Source organism: Leucopleurus acutus, assembly GCF_964270905.1.
Source record: "Leucopleurus acutus genome assembly, chromosome: 15".
Lineage (NCBI taxonomy): Eukaryota > Metazoa > Chordata > Mammalia > Artiodactyla > Delphinidae > Leucopleurus > Leucopleurus acutus.
In genome coordinates, this window is record NC_139157.1 from 38,482,353 (window position 1) to 38,503,700 (window position 21,348).

A 21,348-nucleotide genomic window follows, 5' to 3' on the forward strand; every position below is an offset into this window, starting at 1 on the left:
AAGAAAATGTGTACTTACTGTATCATTAGGAAAATTAACTTGAATTTGGGGAAAACAATATTACTCTCCATCACCTGATACTGCCTACTGCCTTTGTTGATATCTGTTGTTTTTTTGAAGACAAAATATATTGCACTAAAATGGCAGAGTCAAGATTGCATTAGAAATTAAATTGAATTCCCTTAAATAAGTTCACTGAAAGTCTGTTTTACTATACCTCATTTTCATTAACTTTAATGGAAGTGGTTTTCCAGAGTTAGCATTGCATACAGTAATCTATAACATCTCTAAGACCATTGAATATGTGTGATTTACTTTGTAAGCCTGTCACATTGAGGGTTTATTAGAGCTCAGTAAAAATATATACGTGTGTGAGAATATATATATTTTTTCAACCAGTGCACAAGAATTAGAAATTAGCCCCTTATTGGTACTTGGCAACTTTTATGTTCAAAATTAGCTGTCAAATACTATTCATGTATGAGTTCTCTTTCTCTTGATCAAAGAATTTTGGGGGAAAAGGTTTCTTAAAGTACATCAGACAGGGATAAAATGGGGTCTGGAATAAAGGACACATTGTGAAGACAGCAGTTTAAAAAGAATCCACTCTCTTTCAGAATTCCACATCTTAATTTGGGGAACATATTTTTTCACAAGACTCCAGGAATTAAACAACATAGAAGAGTTCAAGTGTTGAGTTTACCAGGTCATTTGCCATTCCTTGTCTCCCAAATGCAAGGCCAGTGATAGTCACCAGGGTACGTTTTCTGTGAACTGAAAATCACTAGACAGTTAATACATTTATCATAATAATTTCCTAGAATCATCTAGTTCCCTGTGCCCATTAAATGTACATTTGAGTACGACAGTTCCAGAGAAAAACAACGAAACAATCACTATGATAGCTGAAATATGGCTTCATAGGAAACAGGGCTACATTTAATTAGCTTTAATTGCTTATGTGTCTTTTCTGTTCTTGTTATAGTTCATATCACTGGCATAGACTCATAAGCCAATCTTGCAATTTAAGTTACTACCAAAATTTACAAACTTGACGTGAAGAGTACATTGTATTTACAAAGAACTTGGCACTTACAGAATAAATTATTGACCTTTTAAAAAAATTCAGACCAGGGCACCCATGGTTCAGGCAAACGGGAAAGCCTGATGTCTTATATATTATGCTACATTAACGTGAATAAATAAATTTCCAGCTGGTAATTCCTCCACAGCGCTGGCCCTGGTGCTGAAAACAAGTACCTTCCATTTCTAATCCATGGGGAGGGTAGAGAAGTTATCAGTCCAGAGAGAGCAAAGGTTGCATGTTTTCTTCCTCATTTTTATCCATGCGTTTTAACACTGTAGGATCCACAACTGATTGGGATCTAGAAATGATAAAGCCAATGTCAGTGCGTTACTGCCAAACAATCACCTTCTGTTCTCTGTCTTTTCTCCTTTATTACTTCTCTCATGGATGCGGATTAACTTTTTCTACAACAAGAGACTTATGAACTGAGAATGCTGCACATTTAAAGAGATACATTTATGGTGATGTTTTGCATCAAAGGAAACAATCCCCTCTGGCCTCTGAATAGAATAATGCACAGCAGAGGATTCTAAATACATAATAATAGGCTTAAGTTCTCTTCTTTACAGTCAAGGAAGAGACTTTTCTTTGAGTCTGAGAATTTCTAGTACAGGACTGATGTATTCCAAGAGATCACCAAATGGGGGAATTATTACAGTGAACTTATTGTTATAAGAAAAGAAGTAGAAATAAAAGGAGCCTTGATTCCTGTCTGAAAGGGCTCTATGAAACAACTTCAACAGGAATGTGCATTTTTAACCATCTTTTTTTATATTTAATGAGAACTTTAGAAAAAAATCAATATTTCAATATGAGTTTTGTTCAATTTTCCACTAGGGCATCTGAATAAAATCAATCTTACTCTTGAAAACTTTAAGAAAAGTAGAAACCCCTCTTGTTTAGTCAGGAGCACTTTATGATTAGGAAAGCAAATAATGTGAAAACCCCTTGCACATGCCTTTGATAGCAGGTGGGAATTATATCTCAGTTCCTCACTAGGAAACAACATAAAACTGGGAAGGAGGAAAGTCAATGAAAAGTGCTACTGTGGTGGCAGGAAGCTGTCATCTTAATGGCTATGGCATTAAAGAAGCAGCTGCCCTTTTAAATTCTCCTCCATAATGAATTTTTCCCCTGCTGCTGCATTCCAACCATTTGGCTATTGCTGTGGCAATATGCCTCTTCACAGACCTCATTAATTTTCAAAAAGAAAGACTATAAGCTAAAATACAACCACACATGCTAATGAAGAAGAACAGCAATGGAACTAATTATCAAAGCAAAAATAATTACAGAATTAACTGATAAATTGACTCCTTCATTTAAATAAACTTAAATTCATTTCTAAAGAGAGAATGAAAAGGAAGGTGAGAACTTTTAAATAAGGAGGTTTATTTCCTAAGTCACTTTCACTATTTTACCTCAATAATAGGTATTAGATGCATATGTCGGAATGGAGACTGGCTGCAGTTGAATGTGGGGTGTGTGTGTGTGTGTGTGTGTGTCTGTGTGTGTGCAGGAGAGAGAAAGAGACAGAGAGAGAGGGAAGGAGAAGGAGAAATGATAATTTATCTTAGAAAAAAGTACATGAATAAAATACATTTTAACACACTTGACAATTGCACAAAGCACTTAATAATTAGACTTGTAACATTGTTTTTCTTAGACTCAACTGAAATAATTGGTTTCCCAAGATGAATCCATGCTAAAATATACAGGGGTTCATTTAATGTCCTGCACTAGAGGGTTACTTGACAACGAGTACCCACTAGACTATAAATTCCATGAGCAGGGACTTTATCAGTTTCTCTCCTTGCTGTGAACACAATGCATGTCACAGAGTCTGTAACACAGTAGGATTTTGATTAACTTTTATCCAATAAATAGTTTCCATACTAAAAGAAGATGGCTATCAAGCATTCAAAGCGAAGAGTGATGAAGATAAAGCAATTTATCCTGTGGAGAAAGAAATTCTTAACAAAAACATTTATTTTAAAATTCTCACAAAGTTAAATATATAAATGTTGAGGCATATCTTAATAATATTCAAGTACACACCAAAGCTCTTCAGACAGCACAGAGTCTATGATATAATCATTTGCCATAATGTTCTATTAAAACACACATCATACAAATACACATACACATGCACACACATCTTTTAAATCCTTACGTTCCTTGACTATTTTTACTATCAAATGTAAAATAGATAGCTAGTGGGAAGCAGCCGCATACCACAGGGAGATCAGCTTGGTGCTTTGTGACCACACTAGAGGGGTGGGATAGGGAGGGTGGGAGGGAGAGAGACACAAGAGGGAAGAGATATGGGGACATATGTATATGCAAAACTGATTCACTTTGTTATAAAGCAGAAACTAACACACCATTGTAAAGCAATTATACTCCAATAAAGATGTTAAAAAAATTTTTTAAATAAAAAAATATTAGAGGATATGGCAATTTTAATAAAATAGTTTAAATTACAGTGCACTATCTAACCTGGGATTAAGTTCCTAGTTTGCTTTTTTAAAAACATCTTTATTGGAGTATAATTGCTTTACAATGGTGTGTTAGTTTCTGCTTTAAAACAAAGTGAATCAGCTATATGCATACATATATCCCCATATCCCCTCCCTCTTGCGTCTCCCTCCCACCCTCCCTATCCCACCCCTCTAGGTGGTCACAAAGCACCGAGCTGATCTCCCTGTGCTATGTGGCTGCTGCCCACTAGCTATCTATTTTATGTTTGGTAGTGTATATATGTCCTAGTTTGCTTTTATCATGCACTACAGATGTCAGAATTGTTGGATGATGAATGCTGCTGGCTCAATATGCAGAACGATTCCTCAATAAAACAAGCCAGGCAGAAACAATTTCTGATTAAGATTTTTTTGATATTTAATTGCCCCAAGTGTACTGTTGTTTTAGTCTAGATTTTCTTTTGTGCTCTCTTATACAAAAAAACAGGGTTATTTGTGCAGGATCATAACTGTTAATAAATTGGTCTGTTTCAACTGCAATAGAGGAAGTTACCTAACATTAACTCACAGTACATCTTAGCAGTCTCCAGCCTCTACTGTCTTTCAATGAATAACTTTTTTTCCTCATGAAAACCTATAGTTTAACTTTAATTATCCAGGTATCATTTATTCATTTATTATGTATCTACAATATTGTGCTATACCTTAGTGTTTAAGAGACTAGATTTTAGACAGAAATGGATTCCAATTCCACCTTCTGCTATTTAGTTCTGTGACCAAGGGAAGGCTATTTAAACTTCCTAAGATTTTGTTCCCTTATCTGTAAAATGGGGAAAATAATACCTACATCATACAGATGTATTGAGGATCAAGTGCAATAATGCATGCATAACCCCCCACATTAATTCCGGCAGATAGCATATGGTAGTGGTTAAGGAAATAACTTAGAGAACACTATTACCTGTGTTCCAGCATTAGCATTGTAGCTTTGGAGCTATGTGAAATGCAGAAGTTACTTACCTTCTCTGTATCTGGGTCTCCTCATCAATAAGATGGGTATAGTATTACCTTATTAGTTGTTTAGAAAAGCAAAGGAGTTGATGTATACAAAGCATTAGATAGGGTTTGGCACGTAGTAACCATAGGTGTTGAATATTATTTAATAAAATGGAAGTGCATATTACCATTAACAACATTAGTGTTGATGCTCACTGCAACTGTTGTGTGCCAGACACTATCCTGCGTCCTAGAGGCATAAGGTAAAAGACATTCCCCGAGTTCAAGGAACACATTCTCTAGTGAAGTTTGTATTCTTTCACATGATTATACTATCTCTCCACAAATTTACACGGAGGAACATAATCTTCTAGCTATACACGTAGCTAAATTCACCCAAAGGAACAGTTATCTACAACTCTTTGGGGAAGGAATGATTTTTCCCCTCTCAATCTAAGAATGATATAAAACTGGAAAAGGAGATGGAGGAAGGGTGGAACCTAGAAACAATTTTCTCCCGTCCTTGATGGGGAACTACCATCCCCTGCCAGAGAGAAGATAAAAATAAAGTGAAACAACTTTCTTGATCTCATTCTTCAGGAGTTTTCAAATAGAACCATATAAGCTTCATATGATACAAAAGCTACACCAAACAAAGGATGTCTGAAATTCCAATCAGCCCATGTCAGAAGCAAGAAACTCAGGGTTGGGGAGGTCATCGTGCTGTAAGCCAAGTCTTCAGGGGACAAAATGTCCTAATTAATTGGAGAAGAAAATCAGGATCCAAAAAGACTTCAAAATGTGGATCGCCTGAACCAAATCTAACAAGATGATGTCAATTAAAATAATGTATTTGGAGGAAAAAGCTAAACACAGAAATAAAGAATTATGAGGATAAGGATCTATAAGTAAAGAGACCAGTTTTAAGGGGTTCAGTATGAGTCAGCAATGTGCCTTGGCTGCCTGAACGACAGCAACAGTGACAGCAACAGCAACTAAAGGAAGCCAATGAGGTCCTCATTGCAAAGCCAGAATTCTGGAACCTCTATGCAAGTAATGATAACGTCAGATGTCACCTCTACAATTCTAAACACTGCACCTAAAAGGGGCCACTAACAGACAGCAGAGGACTCCTTCATTCATTTAACTGGTGCCTAGTGAGCATGGTTTGTGTGCCAGGCTCCACTCCAGGCACTGAGGATTCAGAAGAGAACAGGATAGACAAAGCCACTAAAGTCTCCCTGAAGCTTACATTGCAGGACAGCGGATAAATAACTAAATAAAATCAATCATTTCACTGACTAATAAAGAACTATGAAGAAAATAAAGAAGGTGATTGATAGGAAGTGTCTAGAATGAGTAGGAAGTAGAGCTGATTAAGACCTGGTGACTGAGAAAGACCAAAATACCCTCTTGAGGAGATGACCTTTGATTGGGGCCAGCCATTGGAAGACAGAGGAAAAGAATATTCCAGCCAGAGGTGACAAGAATAAAGACCCTTGGATAGGAACAAACTGGGGAGGCTGAAGGAGAATAAAGAAGGATGTTGTGTCTGAAAGGTAGGGGAGGAGAGAAAAGGTAAATAAACTTAGAGGAGAGAGGTAGGCAGGATCAGATCATGCAGCATATTGTAAGTCTCGATATGGAGTTGATTGTATTCATTGTATAATCAGCAGTCACTTAGAAATTCAAAGCAGAGAAGTGAAATGATCTGATTTACATTTTTAAAATATTATTTTGACTGCCACATGGATAATATAATAAATGGAAGGTAGGGGAGCAGGGTAAAGGTGGAGGCAAAGAGAGCAGGTAGGAAGTTTTGGAGGAAGTGTAGGTGATGGGGATGCAGCTAAGGCTGTAGAGGATATGGAGAGAGGTGTGCTCAGAGGAGGGGACCACATTAGTTAACAAGTCACAGAAGGAGGGGCTAAAGGAAATGAGCATTGCTAGCTGGCAAAAGAAAAGACTAAGGGACACCTATGAGAGCTGTCTCCAAATCCTCCTGTAGCTCAGTTCTACAGTGAGGGCACTCTGTGTCATGCTGTCACAGAAGAGTAGACAAGATGTATATCAACAACATGAAAGACTCTGTACCTCATGGATTGGAACCTTGTTCCATCACATATAGACTATGTGACTTTGGGGATACGAATATCTGTTTAACAAGGTTGCTGTGAGAATTAAATAAGTGAATGTTACCAAAAAAGTACCTAGTAAGGGCCTAGTAAGGAAGTTTATTAAAAATGGTAGATTGTAACAATTATCACTGTTAGAATTTTAATTTTTATCAGAAGGAACCTATTCTTAGGTAATGGCTTTTAACCATTTTTGTCTTAGACAACTTTGAGAATTTGATGAAATATGCCTTCTCTCCAGAAAAAAAAAGCACTATATATACATTTATATATCTATATATACATACATACATTCAAACATATACACACACAGTTTTGAATACAACTTTTATCACTTTACAGACCACTTTGAGAGTCCACCAATGAACCCCTTTGGTGAGAAGAGCATATAACTCAAATTAGGAAGCCTTGTTTTAAGAGGAGGAAGTTGAAAAGCCCAGACTTGATTTAAAGATAAGCTTGTCAATTAGTGGAGAAATTAAAGCTGAAGATGTTCCCGGCCTTTCCGTTCTCTCCAAGGAGTTGTGGAGCAGCCTGGGGAGAGAAAGGCATCACAGCCCACCCCCCCAGAACAGCAGCAGCTGCAGCAGCAAGTAAAAGAGGCCAGTCTCAAAGATGCCACTGCATGAGTCAGTGGTGACCGAATGACCCTAAGGCTTTCCTCAGAGAAGGATGCAAGATAGTGTTTGCAATGACATGGGAGATGCCCTTGTGTCCTCCCTGAATTAGGTGAAGAGAGACTTGTAGGAGCTGTGGTTCCTATATTTCCAGGATAGGAAATGAACCAAGAAATAATATTTGTGATCCAAATGAACCCTGGGCTGGTGTGGCCTGGGGTAGCATAAGAATTAGATGTCTTCATCTAATTGCTACAGAATGCAAACTCAGAGGCAGTTATGCATTTGTGTGTGTCTGGCAACCCCCTTGCCCTCGATCACCAGTAGATCATGGCTGGACATATGTTTTACCCATATTGGATACAAAATGCCTAGGAAAGTTTTTATTACAGAGCATGTGTTGAATAAATACCCATTGACTGAAAGAAAACAGGCCTAATAACACTATGAGAGTCAAAGCAGGAAATCAGATTCTGACTCAACAGTGAATTCTGTAAAGATTAAAGCTGTAGGGAAAGACAGTGTTTTGCCCCAGGAATGGCTAGACAGAAACTTTTAAACAGAAACTTGGCAGAGATGCTGAAAAAAGAACGTAAGCTTTGAATGTTAGCGTTTGAAGTGTGTGCCTGTTCGCTCTATGGATCCCTTCCTTCAAATGAAATCTTACCCAGGAGTCCAAAAATTTGTTTAGATAGTCAGTCTCACCGCAGTGGAGATGGGCACTGTCCCCACCCACTACCTGCTTGCCCTGAGGCACTCAACCAGAACCTTAAAGAACAGTTTGAAAAGCCACTGGATTGGCTGACTTCTAAGGGGCCAGCTGGATTGTGAATTTGGAGCAACATTGAGTTGAGGTTACCTTGAATGAATTTATCTTTGACTTGAAACTCCTTAGACATCCAATCATAGGAGCATGAAAGGCTTTAAAATGTCACCAAATATCTACTTCAGAAAAATATAAAATCTGGAGTTGTATCAGGTGTCCCCACCCTGGCCCAGCCCGCTTCCCAGCAACCTCCAGCATACCTCTTCATGGACTTGGGGGAGAGTTCCTTCTCTACCTCCTTCACAGGCATGCTGTAGGAGTCCACATTGTATTCACTGTCGTCATCATACTCGTGGTCTAGCAGTGTTCTTGCCCAGGTTCCCATATCATAAGGGGGGAGCATTCCTCCAAACTCAGAGGGCAAAATCTCAGGATGAATTAGTTGGTGTAGACTGTTCAGGTTGTTACCGTGCAAAAATATCTACAAATGCAAGAAGAGGGTGGGAGAAAACACACAGAGGAGAATAAATGTCACCCAGATTTTGGGAACTGGGCGGGGGGTGGGGGGGATGGAGGATTGAGGATAGGAAAGCCAAAGCAAGAGTTTTCCATGTCTGTTAAAATATTTAAGCCCCTCATCTACTCTGTGAAACAGGAAGGCTGGTTCTGTAATCCTAATACTTCATATAAAAATCCTGAGGCTCAGGGATTTTAGGTAGCTTCTACAAGGTCAGATCATTATTGGTTTAAAGAACTGGAACAAGAAATTTAGTTTCCTGCTTCATAGCTGGGAACATGAGCAGAATCTAATGTGCACGTTGATCTGCACATTATCCTGGTGTTAGCTGTATGAAGCTGAGGATGTGCATAATGAATGCTGTTAAAAGACTCTTCTCATAAGGACTCAACAACTGCTGAGCCCATTCAAGTTATTAAACCCAAAAGCTGTCACCAGTATGGCTTTCTCTTTCTCTTCGGTAAAAATAAGAATACTGTAACCACTAAATTACTGCTTTATAATACAATGTATGTGATGTAAATAAAAGTAGATTAGCATCATCACAATGCAAGGTTGACTGAAGTTTCACATCCCAAAGGACCAATGTTCTATAATGTTGCCAGCATCTTCTCTGCTAGAGATTTCCATGGTTATCATTCAAATCAGAAATGGAATGAGTTGAAACTGTAAAGCTGTGTGCATCTGTTAATTATTCTTATCACTGTCTACATAGAGCTTTTTGTTAAACTGGAGAATTATTTAAGCTACATACTCAAGATTTGTTTCTCCATAAATTGCTACCTCTTTCCTCTTCTTTCATTTCAATCTCAAGACTTCAGATCAGTCTTCTCTGATAAAGTACTCTTGTCACCTCATATAAACTTTTATATTTATTTAAGGATTATAATTTATAAGTGGCTTAGAAATCTCATACTTCAGGTTCAAGATGAACAGAGGTTCACCTTGCTTTCCATACTTTTAGAATCCACGGAAGTAAATATACTGGAAAACAAAGACTAGTCTATATCAAATAAAATGAGAGGAATGGGAGTCACCAGTCAACAAATAATTTCAACAAATTGTGGAAGAGTATAAAAGCACCTGAGATCAGGTCACTGGTCAAAATGATCACAGCAAGTGGCTGGTGGAATACATAATGTGGGGCTTACAGAGGTGGAAGATACTGTCTTCCCCAAGTTAAATCAGGTTAATTGCAAATTTTACACCTTCCCCTTCCTACTTACAGAGCACAACAGGAAAACACACTCTCTCTCTCTCTCTCTCTCTCTCCTATAATTTTCCTGGGAAAATTAAGTTCTAGCACCTGAAATCCCTACTTTATTAGGTATACAACCTTTATTTCATCAGATGTACTACTTCATGTCAGAAACCTTATCTTTCAAGTCATGCAAGAGTTAGGTAATAAATCCTTAGAAAAGTAAATGTAATTCACACTACTTCTCTTTTCACTAACACTCTGTTCCCTCCTCCCTCAACATCACTTTCAGCTTTGGCCTTGTTTCCTCTTTCCCTGAAAAAATAGGGCAACCAGATGAGACCCACCCACTAGCATCTGTGTCCATATGCTTTGCCTTTGCTCCCAGCACAATGGAAGAATAAACTCTACAAAGGCCAACCCCTCCACCTGTGCACTAGAATTCATTCTCTCTTCCACTCAGTTATATTTCCCAAACAATTCTCTCTTGTCTCTCTCACATCACCAGATTTCCTCCTCTTCTGTATCTTTCCCATCAAAGAACAAACATGCCAACTCTACTCTTCCCTCCCCCACCATACAGATGCATAAAACCTCTCTTGACCTTACCTCCAGTTATTATCCTATTTTTCTCCTTCCTTTGATTGCAAAACTCATCAAAGGAGTCATCTATATTCATTGTCTAAGTACTTTTGTCCCATTTTTCCTGAATCGAATCCAAATAGGCTTTGCCTCCCACCATTGCATGAAAATAGCTCTTGTCAAGATCCTTCTCACTGTTAAATTCAGTGTCCAATAATTCTCTGTCCTTATTTTCCTTAAACTCTCAGCAGCACTGGATATAGTAGATGGCTCTCCTCATTGAAACACTTTCTCCCAGGATCTCTTGGTTTCCTTCTATTTGATAGATGCTTTTTTCAGACTCTTTTGCTGGTTATTCCTCACCTCCCCAGCATCTTAACATCAGAGAGCTCCAGGCTTCAGTTCTCGGATTTATTCTCTTCTCTAACTATACTCACTCCTTGGTGATGTCATTCAGTCTAGTGGCTTTAAGTATTGTCCATACACTGAAAATTTATATTTTGAAGCCAGACCTCTCTTTTGAACTCCATATTGGTATTTCTACTCTCTATGTCACACCTCCACTTAAATGGTAAATGGGCACCTGGAGCTTAACATATCCAAGATTGAACTTATAATTCTCTCCCCCAAATCAACTCCTCCCTATTTTCAATGTCAGTTAATCGTACAAATATGCTTCTAGTTTCTCAGGCCAAAACATTTGACTCATCTTTTACTTCTCTCATAATCTAAGTTGTCAGTAAATTCTTTTGGTACTACCTCCAAAATCTATCCTGAATTCAAACATCTGAACAACTCCACCCTTACAACCCTAACTCAACTCCCATCATCCTTCACACTGTGTTACTGCCTCCTAACTGCCCTCCTGACTTCCATTCTTGCCACCAACACTCTATTCTCAACACAGTAGACAGAATAACCATGTTAAAACATCCATCAGGTCACATTATTCTGCTCATAATCCCCCATTGCCTTCTTCTTTCTCTTAGAGTAAGTCCTATAAGATCCTCTATGAACTCTTTCTGTGAGCACATCTCCTACTACTCACACCCTGCTGGAATATGCCATGCACACATTTGTCTCATCATTTATTGAAGTTTTACTATATTCTCCCCCGTGTATATCTTTTCTTCCTCCATTTCATGCAAGAAGTCTGGTTCTTTGGGTCTCCTTTGCCTCAGATTACCTTACAATTATACTTAGGCTGAACTTTTAAATTTAAAAAAAATTTATTTTCCTAAACCGTGCCATTGAAGAGATTATGGTAGCTGACCTAATTATGGTAGAAAGAGGGTAGAATATTTTTAAGAATTAGCAAGGAATAGAATAGCAAGCCCACGATTGAGGAAGAAGTGGAAATTTGTGACAACTAGCAGGAAAACCTGTTTCCTGTCAGCTCTTGGGGTGTGGCAGGACCACATCTGTGGACCAGCTGAAGAGTGCACTAGGGTAGTGGATTGAAACCTCGCCATTGGGTTCTGGCTTCAGTAAAGATGCTGAAGCATCTCCTTCTGCTGGAGCAGAAGGAGACCTTAATTCAAGGAACTAATACTAGCTTGAAGAGTGAGCATGCCAAAAGTGGCCATGATGGATGGGAAGTTAGGCTCTACATGAAAGATTCTAGACACTGGTGAAATTTTGAGAAGAAGGGACCCCTGTCAACCCCTAAGGTTGACATTCCCATCAGCCCAGTGTGTTGGAAACTCAAAGTCTGATTTAATTTAAGAAAATGAAGAGCTAAATGTCTACTGTGAAAGAGGATTCATGACTCTTTCCTAGGTTTCCTTTTACCAGTTTTTCAGAACATAGATTTACAGCATCTGTGTTATAAGTTGTTTGAGTAATACTGTAATGCTGAATCACTTGGGATTCCAGTAAGGAAATATAATAACGTTGCATTGTGCATTGATTATATACTTAAAAATTAAAGGTGTTTCAATCTATAATTATTTTCTCATACAAAAATTTCCAAGTCATATAGTTTTAATTAAAATGGTAAAATTCAAATACCTCAATTCCCTCTGGAATAGTGCTAGCAATGCATTCTTGTAGGCATTGTCAAAATCATCAAATTCCATCAAATAACCCCCAAACCTAGAACTTTCCTTGTTATGTAGACTTGAAACTCTTCAGTCTTTTCAACAGAGCAAAATCATGTCAAAATCATGTCACAACAAGTCACTCCTGCACTCAAAGTCTTTCAAGTGCTCCTCATTTCACTCTGACTGAAAGCCCAGATCTTTACGACAGTGTACAGGACCCTCTATGAGTGGGCACACTATGTTCCTGCCCATCCAGTCCCCTAATATCCTCCCCAGTAGCTTATTCGTCTCCAGCTTTTCTGGCCTCCTTGCTGTTTGTCAAATATTCCAGGCCTGTTTCTACCTAAGGACCATTGCCTTTGCTAGTCCCTCTACCTGGAACAGTCTTCCCAATACATCCACATTTTCAGCTCTACTACCTCCTAGCTGTGATTTAAAGCAAACGGTTTCACCTTCTATGCCTCATTTTCCCATCTATAAAAGGAGGAAAATAACAATGCTTACCCTAAAGCTTTGTTGGAGGGACTAAATGAGTTAACATACCAAGAGTACTTAGAACAGCACGCGGCATAGCGTGAACACTACAAAAGCATTCATTAGTACAATTTGTGCTAAAAGCCCCAGCAGGTATTTTGGATCACCTGATCATCCCTTCATAAAACAATGCTGAAAGTGTTTTTTCTGAGGCACATCAATACATTTTTCCAAATTATAAAATGTAAATTAATATGAATCTTGGTGGTAGAAATAATTCCTAATATAAATTATAATTGTTTACAGAATTCTTCCTCCTAAATTACTAAAACATATTCAACAAATTCATAAACAGAAAACTCTCTGTTCACAAATGTTTGACACCGACACATACTAACAATGATTTCACTTTCACACTCACAGTAAGGCTTTTATGGCACTGAGATACCTGAAGTGCCTTCTCATTCATGAGAAACATGGAAAATTATATTCCCTATGGATTTAGAAGTAACTATATTTTCCTGTGGAACTAATCATTTGAAAATTGGTCACAGCACAGTGGTAAAAATATCTCTAAATGCAGAGCTATTTGTATTCAAATGTTAACTCTACAACTTTACAGCTGTGTAAATGAATAAGCAAGTTATTTATCCATCCTAAGACTTACTTTCCTCAGCTTTTCAATAGGAGATGATGCTTACTAAGCTTACTTTTCAGAGATGTTTGGAGGATAAAATGAAATAAGGTACATTAAAATGCATTTTAAAATATTATCAATAGTGATGTGTTCGGTATTTACAATGTGCCATGCACTGCATTAAATAATTTATATAAATATTCTTATTCTCAGAAAAATGATTATTTTGGAACCTACTTTGAATATCCTCATTGTTGGATAAAACTGAATCTTGGAATTCAAGTAACTTGTAATTTAAAGAGGTATTAAAATTTCTACACATTAGTATTCTTTCTGAAATGTGTGATTGATCAAGACAATCACTACAAAATTATATTAGAGATCACAAAATTCACTATATTCAATGTAATACATATTGTGAAATAACTAACACCTATTTATAACATAAAAAATTATAACCTTTCCCTGCATATTACTTGAAATTAAGTGTACCAATAACAATATAGTAACATGGTATAATTTTTTTTACTTTTAAACTGAGGCTTTAATGTATAATGAATGTGCTAAAATGTTCTCCCCATTTGTGGAAAAGCAAGAGAGCTAGTTTTTAAGTATTTCTTTCACAGATACACTGTTCAGAATTAATCACAAGTTTTTACATTTTGTATCTTTTAGAGTTATATTCAATACAGAAACACATTTTACCACAGCACATGTTATACATACAGTATGCATCATAATTTATTGAACGGGGGAGCAGAAAGGAAATAAAAAAACAAAGAAGCAAACAAATACCCTTTTCCGAGTCTTCTCCTTCAGGAAAGGCCGGATCACGGTATACAGGGCATGGATATACCATGGTTGGTTGACAAAATGAATTCCTCCAAATCGTGCTGGGAAACTATCCTAGAGTAACATGGCGGGGAAAAAAAATCAAAACACGCTTTAAAACACTGAGAAGGTTTAGGGAAGGCCATATGGTATACAAATTTGTTATTCCGTACACTTAAATGATTATGTGTATAGCTAAGGAGAAGAAAGAAGGAAGAACCTTAGGAAGAACCTTACTGCAATTAATCATTGTAACTTTCATACAGAAACTGAAGCAATATGGAATAAAGCACATCTTTCTCAAGAATAGGTTGTTGATAGGAATTTCAGCATTTTTAGGAGTGCCACGTTTTAAGCCTGCAAACTGCTAACAGTCATTATAGACCAAGAAATATAAGTAAAAGACTTTAGAAATTTGTCAAATAATGAATCTATGTTAGATAAGTGTCTATTAAAATGTATTTAAATTAAAATGTTTTATTAAATTTCAATGTAGTTATCTATAATGTGAGGACGGTCAGATATCAAAACTCACTTTATTCTCTTTATTTTATTACCAACTTTACTATAAACACTCTCCCTTCCTTATTCCAACTACAAAAAAAGGAAACACGCTTAAGCAAAATAAAAACCTGGAATTGTAGTGTAAGAAATTTGCACATGCATTTTGCCAAGTTAAATGAAAGTTAAACCCTCTGAGCTCACCCAACAGGAGGAAAACAGGGCTATCACAAAGCCAGCCTCTCCTTCAGCAAGAACTCAACCATGTAAGGTTTGCATCTGAAGTGATGTAGAGGTGTTTTCCTCCTTTCTGTGACTAAATAGGTGCATCTCAAGTCCACCCCCAAATCTGAAGAGAATCCTTAAGCCAAATAAGTTACAACATTTGACAGTGCTATGGATTCTACGTAAATGGACATAGATTTTGCTACTGGTTCAACATTCCACGCTGAACTGACTACAAAAGTCTCCTTTAAAAAACTGTACCACTGGAAGTGTCTCTTGAGTGGTATCATAATAATTGGCATACATCTAGATTCTACTGAGAACATAAACAGGAACAAAAGAGGAGAAACTGAAATAATTGTAGATCTATTTTCTTAATTTAAATTTTCTCTTGAACAAGATTCAAAAGATTTAAAAACATGCATGGTGTAACATCATTAAATTATTTTGTTTTTAGGGGACACTTATGAGCATTAGAAATTCATTAGTGATTTTATATATTGATTTTTAGAGTCAACAAACATTTTTTCTGCAACAAAATTTCTATCTTTGAGAATAACACACTACGAAAAAACCACAGTACTTCAAATAATAAATACATTTGTAAGCTGTGTCTTATTTTATGTCAATGTCTTACTTCTTTTATAAATTTGTAGCTTTCATTCATCAAGAGTATTACAAAACAGAAATGAATCAGGTAGAAATGCAGACATAGTGTCTTTTAATTTTTTATTTTTTCAGCTAAATATGCTTTTATTTTCATATGAAAAATACATCTGACTTCCACATAGCAGGTTACTTTTTAAAAAATTTTTATTGGAGTATAGTTGCTTTACAATGTTGTGTTAGTTTCTACTGTACACAGGCATAGAGAACAAACATATGGATACCAAGGGGGAAATGGGGGGGGGGATGAATTGGGACACTGAGGTTGACATACATACACTATTGATACACTATTGATACTACGTATAAAATAGATAACTACATACACTATTGATACTATTGATACACTATTGATACTACGTATAAATACACTATTGATACACATAAAATAGATAACTAATGAGAACCTACTGTATAGCACAGGGAACTCTACTCAGTGCTCTGTGGTAACCTACATGGGAAGGAAATCCAGAAAAGAGGGGATATATGAATCATATATGTATATATGATTCATAGTGTCTTTTAAAATTATGACATCTTTATACATAAAATGAAGATAAATAATGTATATACAATGAAGAGAATACTAATATGTGCCCTCCACTCAGCTTAAGAAATAGAATATAATTGGTAACCTTGAAGATCACTGTATTTATATATTCTTTCATTTCCCCCACATTTTAAAATTTCACATTGTATTTCAAATATAAGGATTTCTCTTGCTTATATCAATATTTTATTTTATAATTGTTATAAATATATAAATATTATATTTTTATTTTGCATATTTGATATATATATATATATATATATATATCTCCCTTAAAACATACTGTTAAGTTTTTTAAGTACTTAAGCTTTATAAAAATGTCATAGTCAATGTGGTCAGGTAACAGTGTTTTTGCGGTTCGTTGTATTTGAAATTTAAACACGTTGTGCATAGCTATAGTTCATTGTCACTGTTGTATAGCATACCATTGTATGGAACACCACAGTTTATTTTCTTCTGTCCCTGCACATTATTTTCCAAATTTTTGGTTTGTTTTGCTATCACCAACACAGCTGCTCTGCAGACTTCATTCTCAGAAGTGTCTCTTGTGCACGTTCAGGTGTATGTGCAGGGTATTTATCTAAAAGTGTTAACGTTGAGTCATAGAGTGTATACAGTTCAACTTTACAAAATTGTTAGGAGCAAACTGCACCAATTTATACTCCTCTTTCCCCCAGTAATGCAGGAAAGTTCTGGCTGCTCCACATACTACACTTGGTATTATCCATCTTTCTAACTTCTGCCAATCTAGTGGGTGTAAAATAGATTCTCGTGACACTTTAATTTGTTAGTTGCTTCGTCTTTGCTTATTTTAATGCCATCATTAATAACATTGTTTGATAACATAACCATTTTACACAGAGGTGTTTTGTTTCTGGGTCCTTGAGGGCCTGAATTTGTTATCTCTGCTGGTCTTGTTCATGATATCTTGTTTATGGTGGATCATATTTGGCTAATATTAATCGTTGGGAATCCTGAAAGAGCTAGTTCCAGGATGCTTTTGTCCCGACAAGACCTATATTAGCTCCCACTAGGTTCTATCCCTGGATATGGGAGAGGAAGAGAGGGTCCTTAAATGTTTCCTGGCCAGCAGGGATTTCCCCAGCACAACCTTTCCCTAAGGATGCAGCACCTGGAGGAATGCAGGTTCTCACATCCAGTCCCCAACTTGCCCTTAGTGTGTGCAGGCCTCACGTCTTCTCCTGCCCACCGCGCACCCCCAGCAATCATTACTCTCCAAAACTCTAGGTTCCTACAGTCAACATTGGCCTCCAGAACCACTCAAGCTTCCCTTATTCTGTTTCTTTCCAATAGACTCCATGTGTTTGTCTCTGTCGGGACTTGTTTTATGTTCACAGAGTTCAGTAGAGCACCTAGACATATTTTCATTGTGATTTACTCAACACCCTGGTGCTTCATGGCAGGGAGATCTTTAAGAATTTTTAACCTACAGCACTACCTAAAGCAGAACTACTTAGTACACTTTTAAAATATACTCCTGAGTGAGGATTTGATCTCTAGAACAAAACTGAATGAACACCAGCTATCAGGTTTTTAAGCCAGAAGTCTTAGCTCAGTGATTTTTAAACTCTGAGAACCACTTGAGGTCATGCCTTCTACTGTGAACAAAGAATATACACATGTAAACACATAACTTACACGTGATGCCATGGATTCCTTGGACACATCTTTCAATACAGAATGACTTGGTCAGTACCAAATCACAGTTAAGGCAGTGTGAAAGAGAAAGGAAAGCACTGACTTTGCAATCAAGTAGACCTAGGTTAAAATTCTGACTTAACAGTACCTCTGTGTTAAAAAGGTATCAAAGTATCAAAGTCCAAAGCAAGGACATAATACTTGATTCCTTCCTTTCCTCAGTGTGATATCACTCATTTCCTTTCTCTTTTTCTTCTCCTTGTGGTATTACCATTATACACATGGTACACCTTTTGTAGTTGCCCTGCAGTCCTTGGATATTCTGTTCTGTTTTTTTTTTCCCCTTTGTTCTCTTTGCATTTCAGTTTTTGAGGTTTCTATTGATATATCCTCAAGCTCAGGGATTCTTTCCTTAGCTGTGTCCAGTCTACTGAAAAGCCTATCAAAAGCATTCTTCATTTCTGTCACAGTTTTTGATCGCTAGCATTTCTTTTTGGTTCTTTTTTAGGATTTCCTCCTCTCTGCTTACATTGTCCAGCTGTTTTAGCATGCTGTCTAGTTATTCATTAAAGCCCATAGCATATTAATCATAGTTTAAAATTCCCAGTCTAATAATTCCAATATCCCTGCCATGTCTCATTCAGATGCTTACCCTGTCTCTTCAAATTTTGTTTTCCACCTTTTTTCAGTTATCACTTATAATTTTTTCTTGATAGCCAGGCATGATGTACCAGGTAAAAGGAACTATTGTAAAAGGCCTTCAGGAATAAAATGGTAAGAGGTGGGGGAAGGTAAAGCATTCTATGGTCCAATGGATTAGCTCTTGGGCTTTTAATGATCATGTGCCTCTGGACTGTTAACTCACAAGTGTTTCTTGATTTTTTTCTCCCCGCTTGGGTGGAGCAGGATGGCTGAAGTACCTGGAGTTGGGTATTTGCCTTTTCCCATATGGAAGACTAAAGTTGGGAGTTTCCCTCCCCCGCAGGTCAGTTAAGCTCTAATAATACCCCAGCAGGTTAGGTTCTGGTTACCTGGTTTCTCCTGAGAGCAAGCCTTGATGAGTAGAGCAGAGTGCTCTGGCATATGTAAAAATGGTCCCTTTTCCCCTCCTCCTGATGCAAACACAAGGAGATTTTTCTCAAATATTTACTGTGAGAACTTGGTCAAGGTCCTGGAGGTAAATCTCACAAAAGTGTGGAAGGCCCCCCTATACCTGCTCCTCTCCCTGGAGCTTTAACTCTCAGCATTTTATACAATGAGCCTCCAGCAATTCGTCATTAACAATTCAGGCTGTCCTTCCCCAGATTGGTTCCCACGTAGGTTTCCGATCATGACTTTCTGCCCCAATAAGCCAAGACTCCCTGTATTCACCTGTTTCTCTAATCCTGGGGGGTAGGGAATTGCCCTGTGTCCTCACACCACTTTTATAGATCTAAGAATAGTTGTTGATTTTTCAGTCTGTTCAGTTTTTTTCCTTGTTAGGACAGAGTGGTGACTTCCAAGCTGTTTATATTAGGAACTGGAAACCAGAAGTCTGATCCCCTTTATTTCTGATCACACCTCAGGTCTTGCAGTATTTATACCCCCACCTCTGTGTAGCTTCATATTTTCATATTCACCTTCCATACGATGCTAGTGTGATCACAGTAAAATCCGAAACTCACTACCTCCATTCCACTCTTTAGTACCATGTCACTTCCCCCCATCCCCTTCATGTCTGTTCATGTTCACATGCTGTTTTATCACTTGTTGATTCTGTTCCTTCCCATATGCATCCCTCCCTTTTTGTATCATCTGCTCTTACTAATCCCTTAAGAATTAGCTCAGGCAACACCATTTCCAGGAAGCTCTTTTGATCCTTTTCCTGACTTATCCCACTGCTCTCACATCAAAGCCCATCTCTACCATCACAGTGCCTAAGTCCATCACTGCACTTGCCATGATACTAAAATTGTCTCTTTATTTATCTGCCTCCACTACTAAATTGCGAGCTCTTTGAGTGCAGAGGTTGTGTGTTCCATATGGTCTGTTGGTGCTGGGCCTGGCATCCATTTCCACCTACTTCATGCCCCACCTAACAGAGCAGGGGATGGAAGGCTAAAACAGGAATCTATGTTAGCTAGGGTTCTGACTAGGTGAGGTCTGTCAATGAGATGCACTTGAATAAGATTTAAAGGACTAAAGGGAGGCAGCAGTCACCTTCCTGTGCAATGACAGCTGCTAAGCAAGCTCTAGAAGAGCAATTGTTTACAGTATTATCTGCACACCACCTTCCACTTTCTAGTTACCACCTTTGGAAGGTAAAAGTCTGCTGGGACATTAGCAGTAAGAGGGTGAAGACATCAGTTCCTTGACCTCTGAATCACATCTGCAGGGTTGGGACCTCAAAACCAAGAGAGCAGTCACAGTCCTCCGTAATTTTCATTCCTTCTGCTCTTCCAGTGAGGTTTTAAGCACTCACTCACTGCATTTAAATCCATTTTTCCTTGAACTATGCAGAGAGATTTCTGTTTTGTGCACTGAATGCTGATCTAGACTGTGCCTGATTCATCCTTCTACTCCCAGCATTTTGAAAACCTGTGTATGTGAATGTGTGTGTAAGCTAGATGAATATTTATTAAATGAAATGCATTCTGATATTTATTATTTCAGTAAACTATTTACATTCTCTGAGCTACAATTTATCTGCAACATGGGAACAATATTTAACAGGACTGCTAATGGCTCACCATTGGTGCCACTCATTGAGCCCCCCTTCTTGGTGCTGAGCTACCATATTAACTCCCACTTTACACACGTGGAAATGACTGCAGTGGTAATTTTATAATATAGTTTATTGGGCAATTGTTTGGCCCTAAATAACACTACATAGTAGAAAATAATAATCAAAATATTAAGAATATACAGTATGTTGATCATTGGCTCTGGCCACACTGCTCTTCACTGGAGACAAGGAAATAAGTGCTTTGCAATTAGTGAGAATACAGCCAAAATGGGCTGAAAAGAGTTAATAGAATTTCTACCTTCCAAAAGCTTTTGCCAATTCACCTACTTCCATTCATTTTTCCTTGAGCAGAACACTTTGTGCTTGAGGTACAGATTGTCTGGCCTGAATTCTTCAGTTAATGGAAACTTGACCCGCCAAAGCTCTAGAGGAACTCGGCATGTCTCCAAGCTTCTGCTGACCACAAACTCAAATAAATATCCTTCTTTGGGAGAAGATGGATTTGGAAGTACTTCCAGCATGTAATATGTGGGTTTCCTTAAGAGTTGATGGCCATGGCAAACAACTGCAAAATGAGCTCAGTCAAAGCAGAGCCTTGATCTTCTCCTCATTGGCATAAAAACACTATGAACACAAGAGACTTTGGCATCATGGGCACCA

At 37.6% G+C, this 21,348-nt stretch overlaps 1 protein-coding gene across 1 annotated transcript in view; it reads right to left on the minus strand.

Moving 5' to 3' along the window:
• Nucleotides 1-1,003: 1,003 nt before the first annotated feature.
• Nucleotides 1,004-21,348, minus strand: part of CLVS2 (clavesin 2) — a 63,957-nt gene continuing 43,612 nt past the window's right edge. The window contains exons 3-5 of the mRNA XM_082855858.1: nt 14,327-14,437; nt 8,342-8,562; nt 1,004-1,385 (exon numbers count right to left, since the gene is read on the minus strand). Coding sequence (XP_082711984.1) covers nt 1,298-1,385; nt 8,342-8,562; nt 14,327-14,437 — 420 coding nt within the window. The 3' untranslated portion in view covers nt 1,004-1,297. The remainder of the gene's footprint in view (nt 1,386-8,341; nt 8,563-14,326; nt 14,438-21,348) is intronic.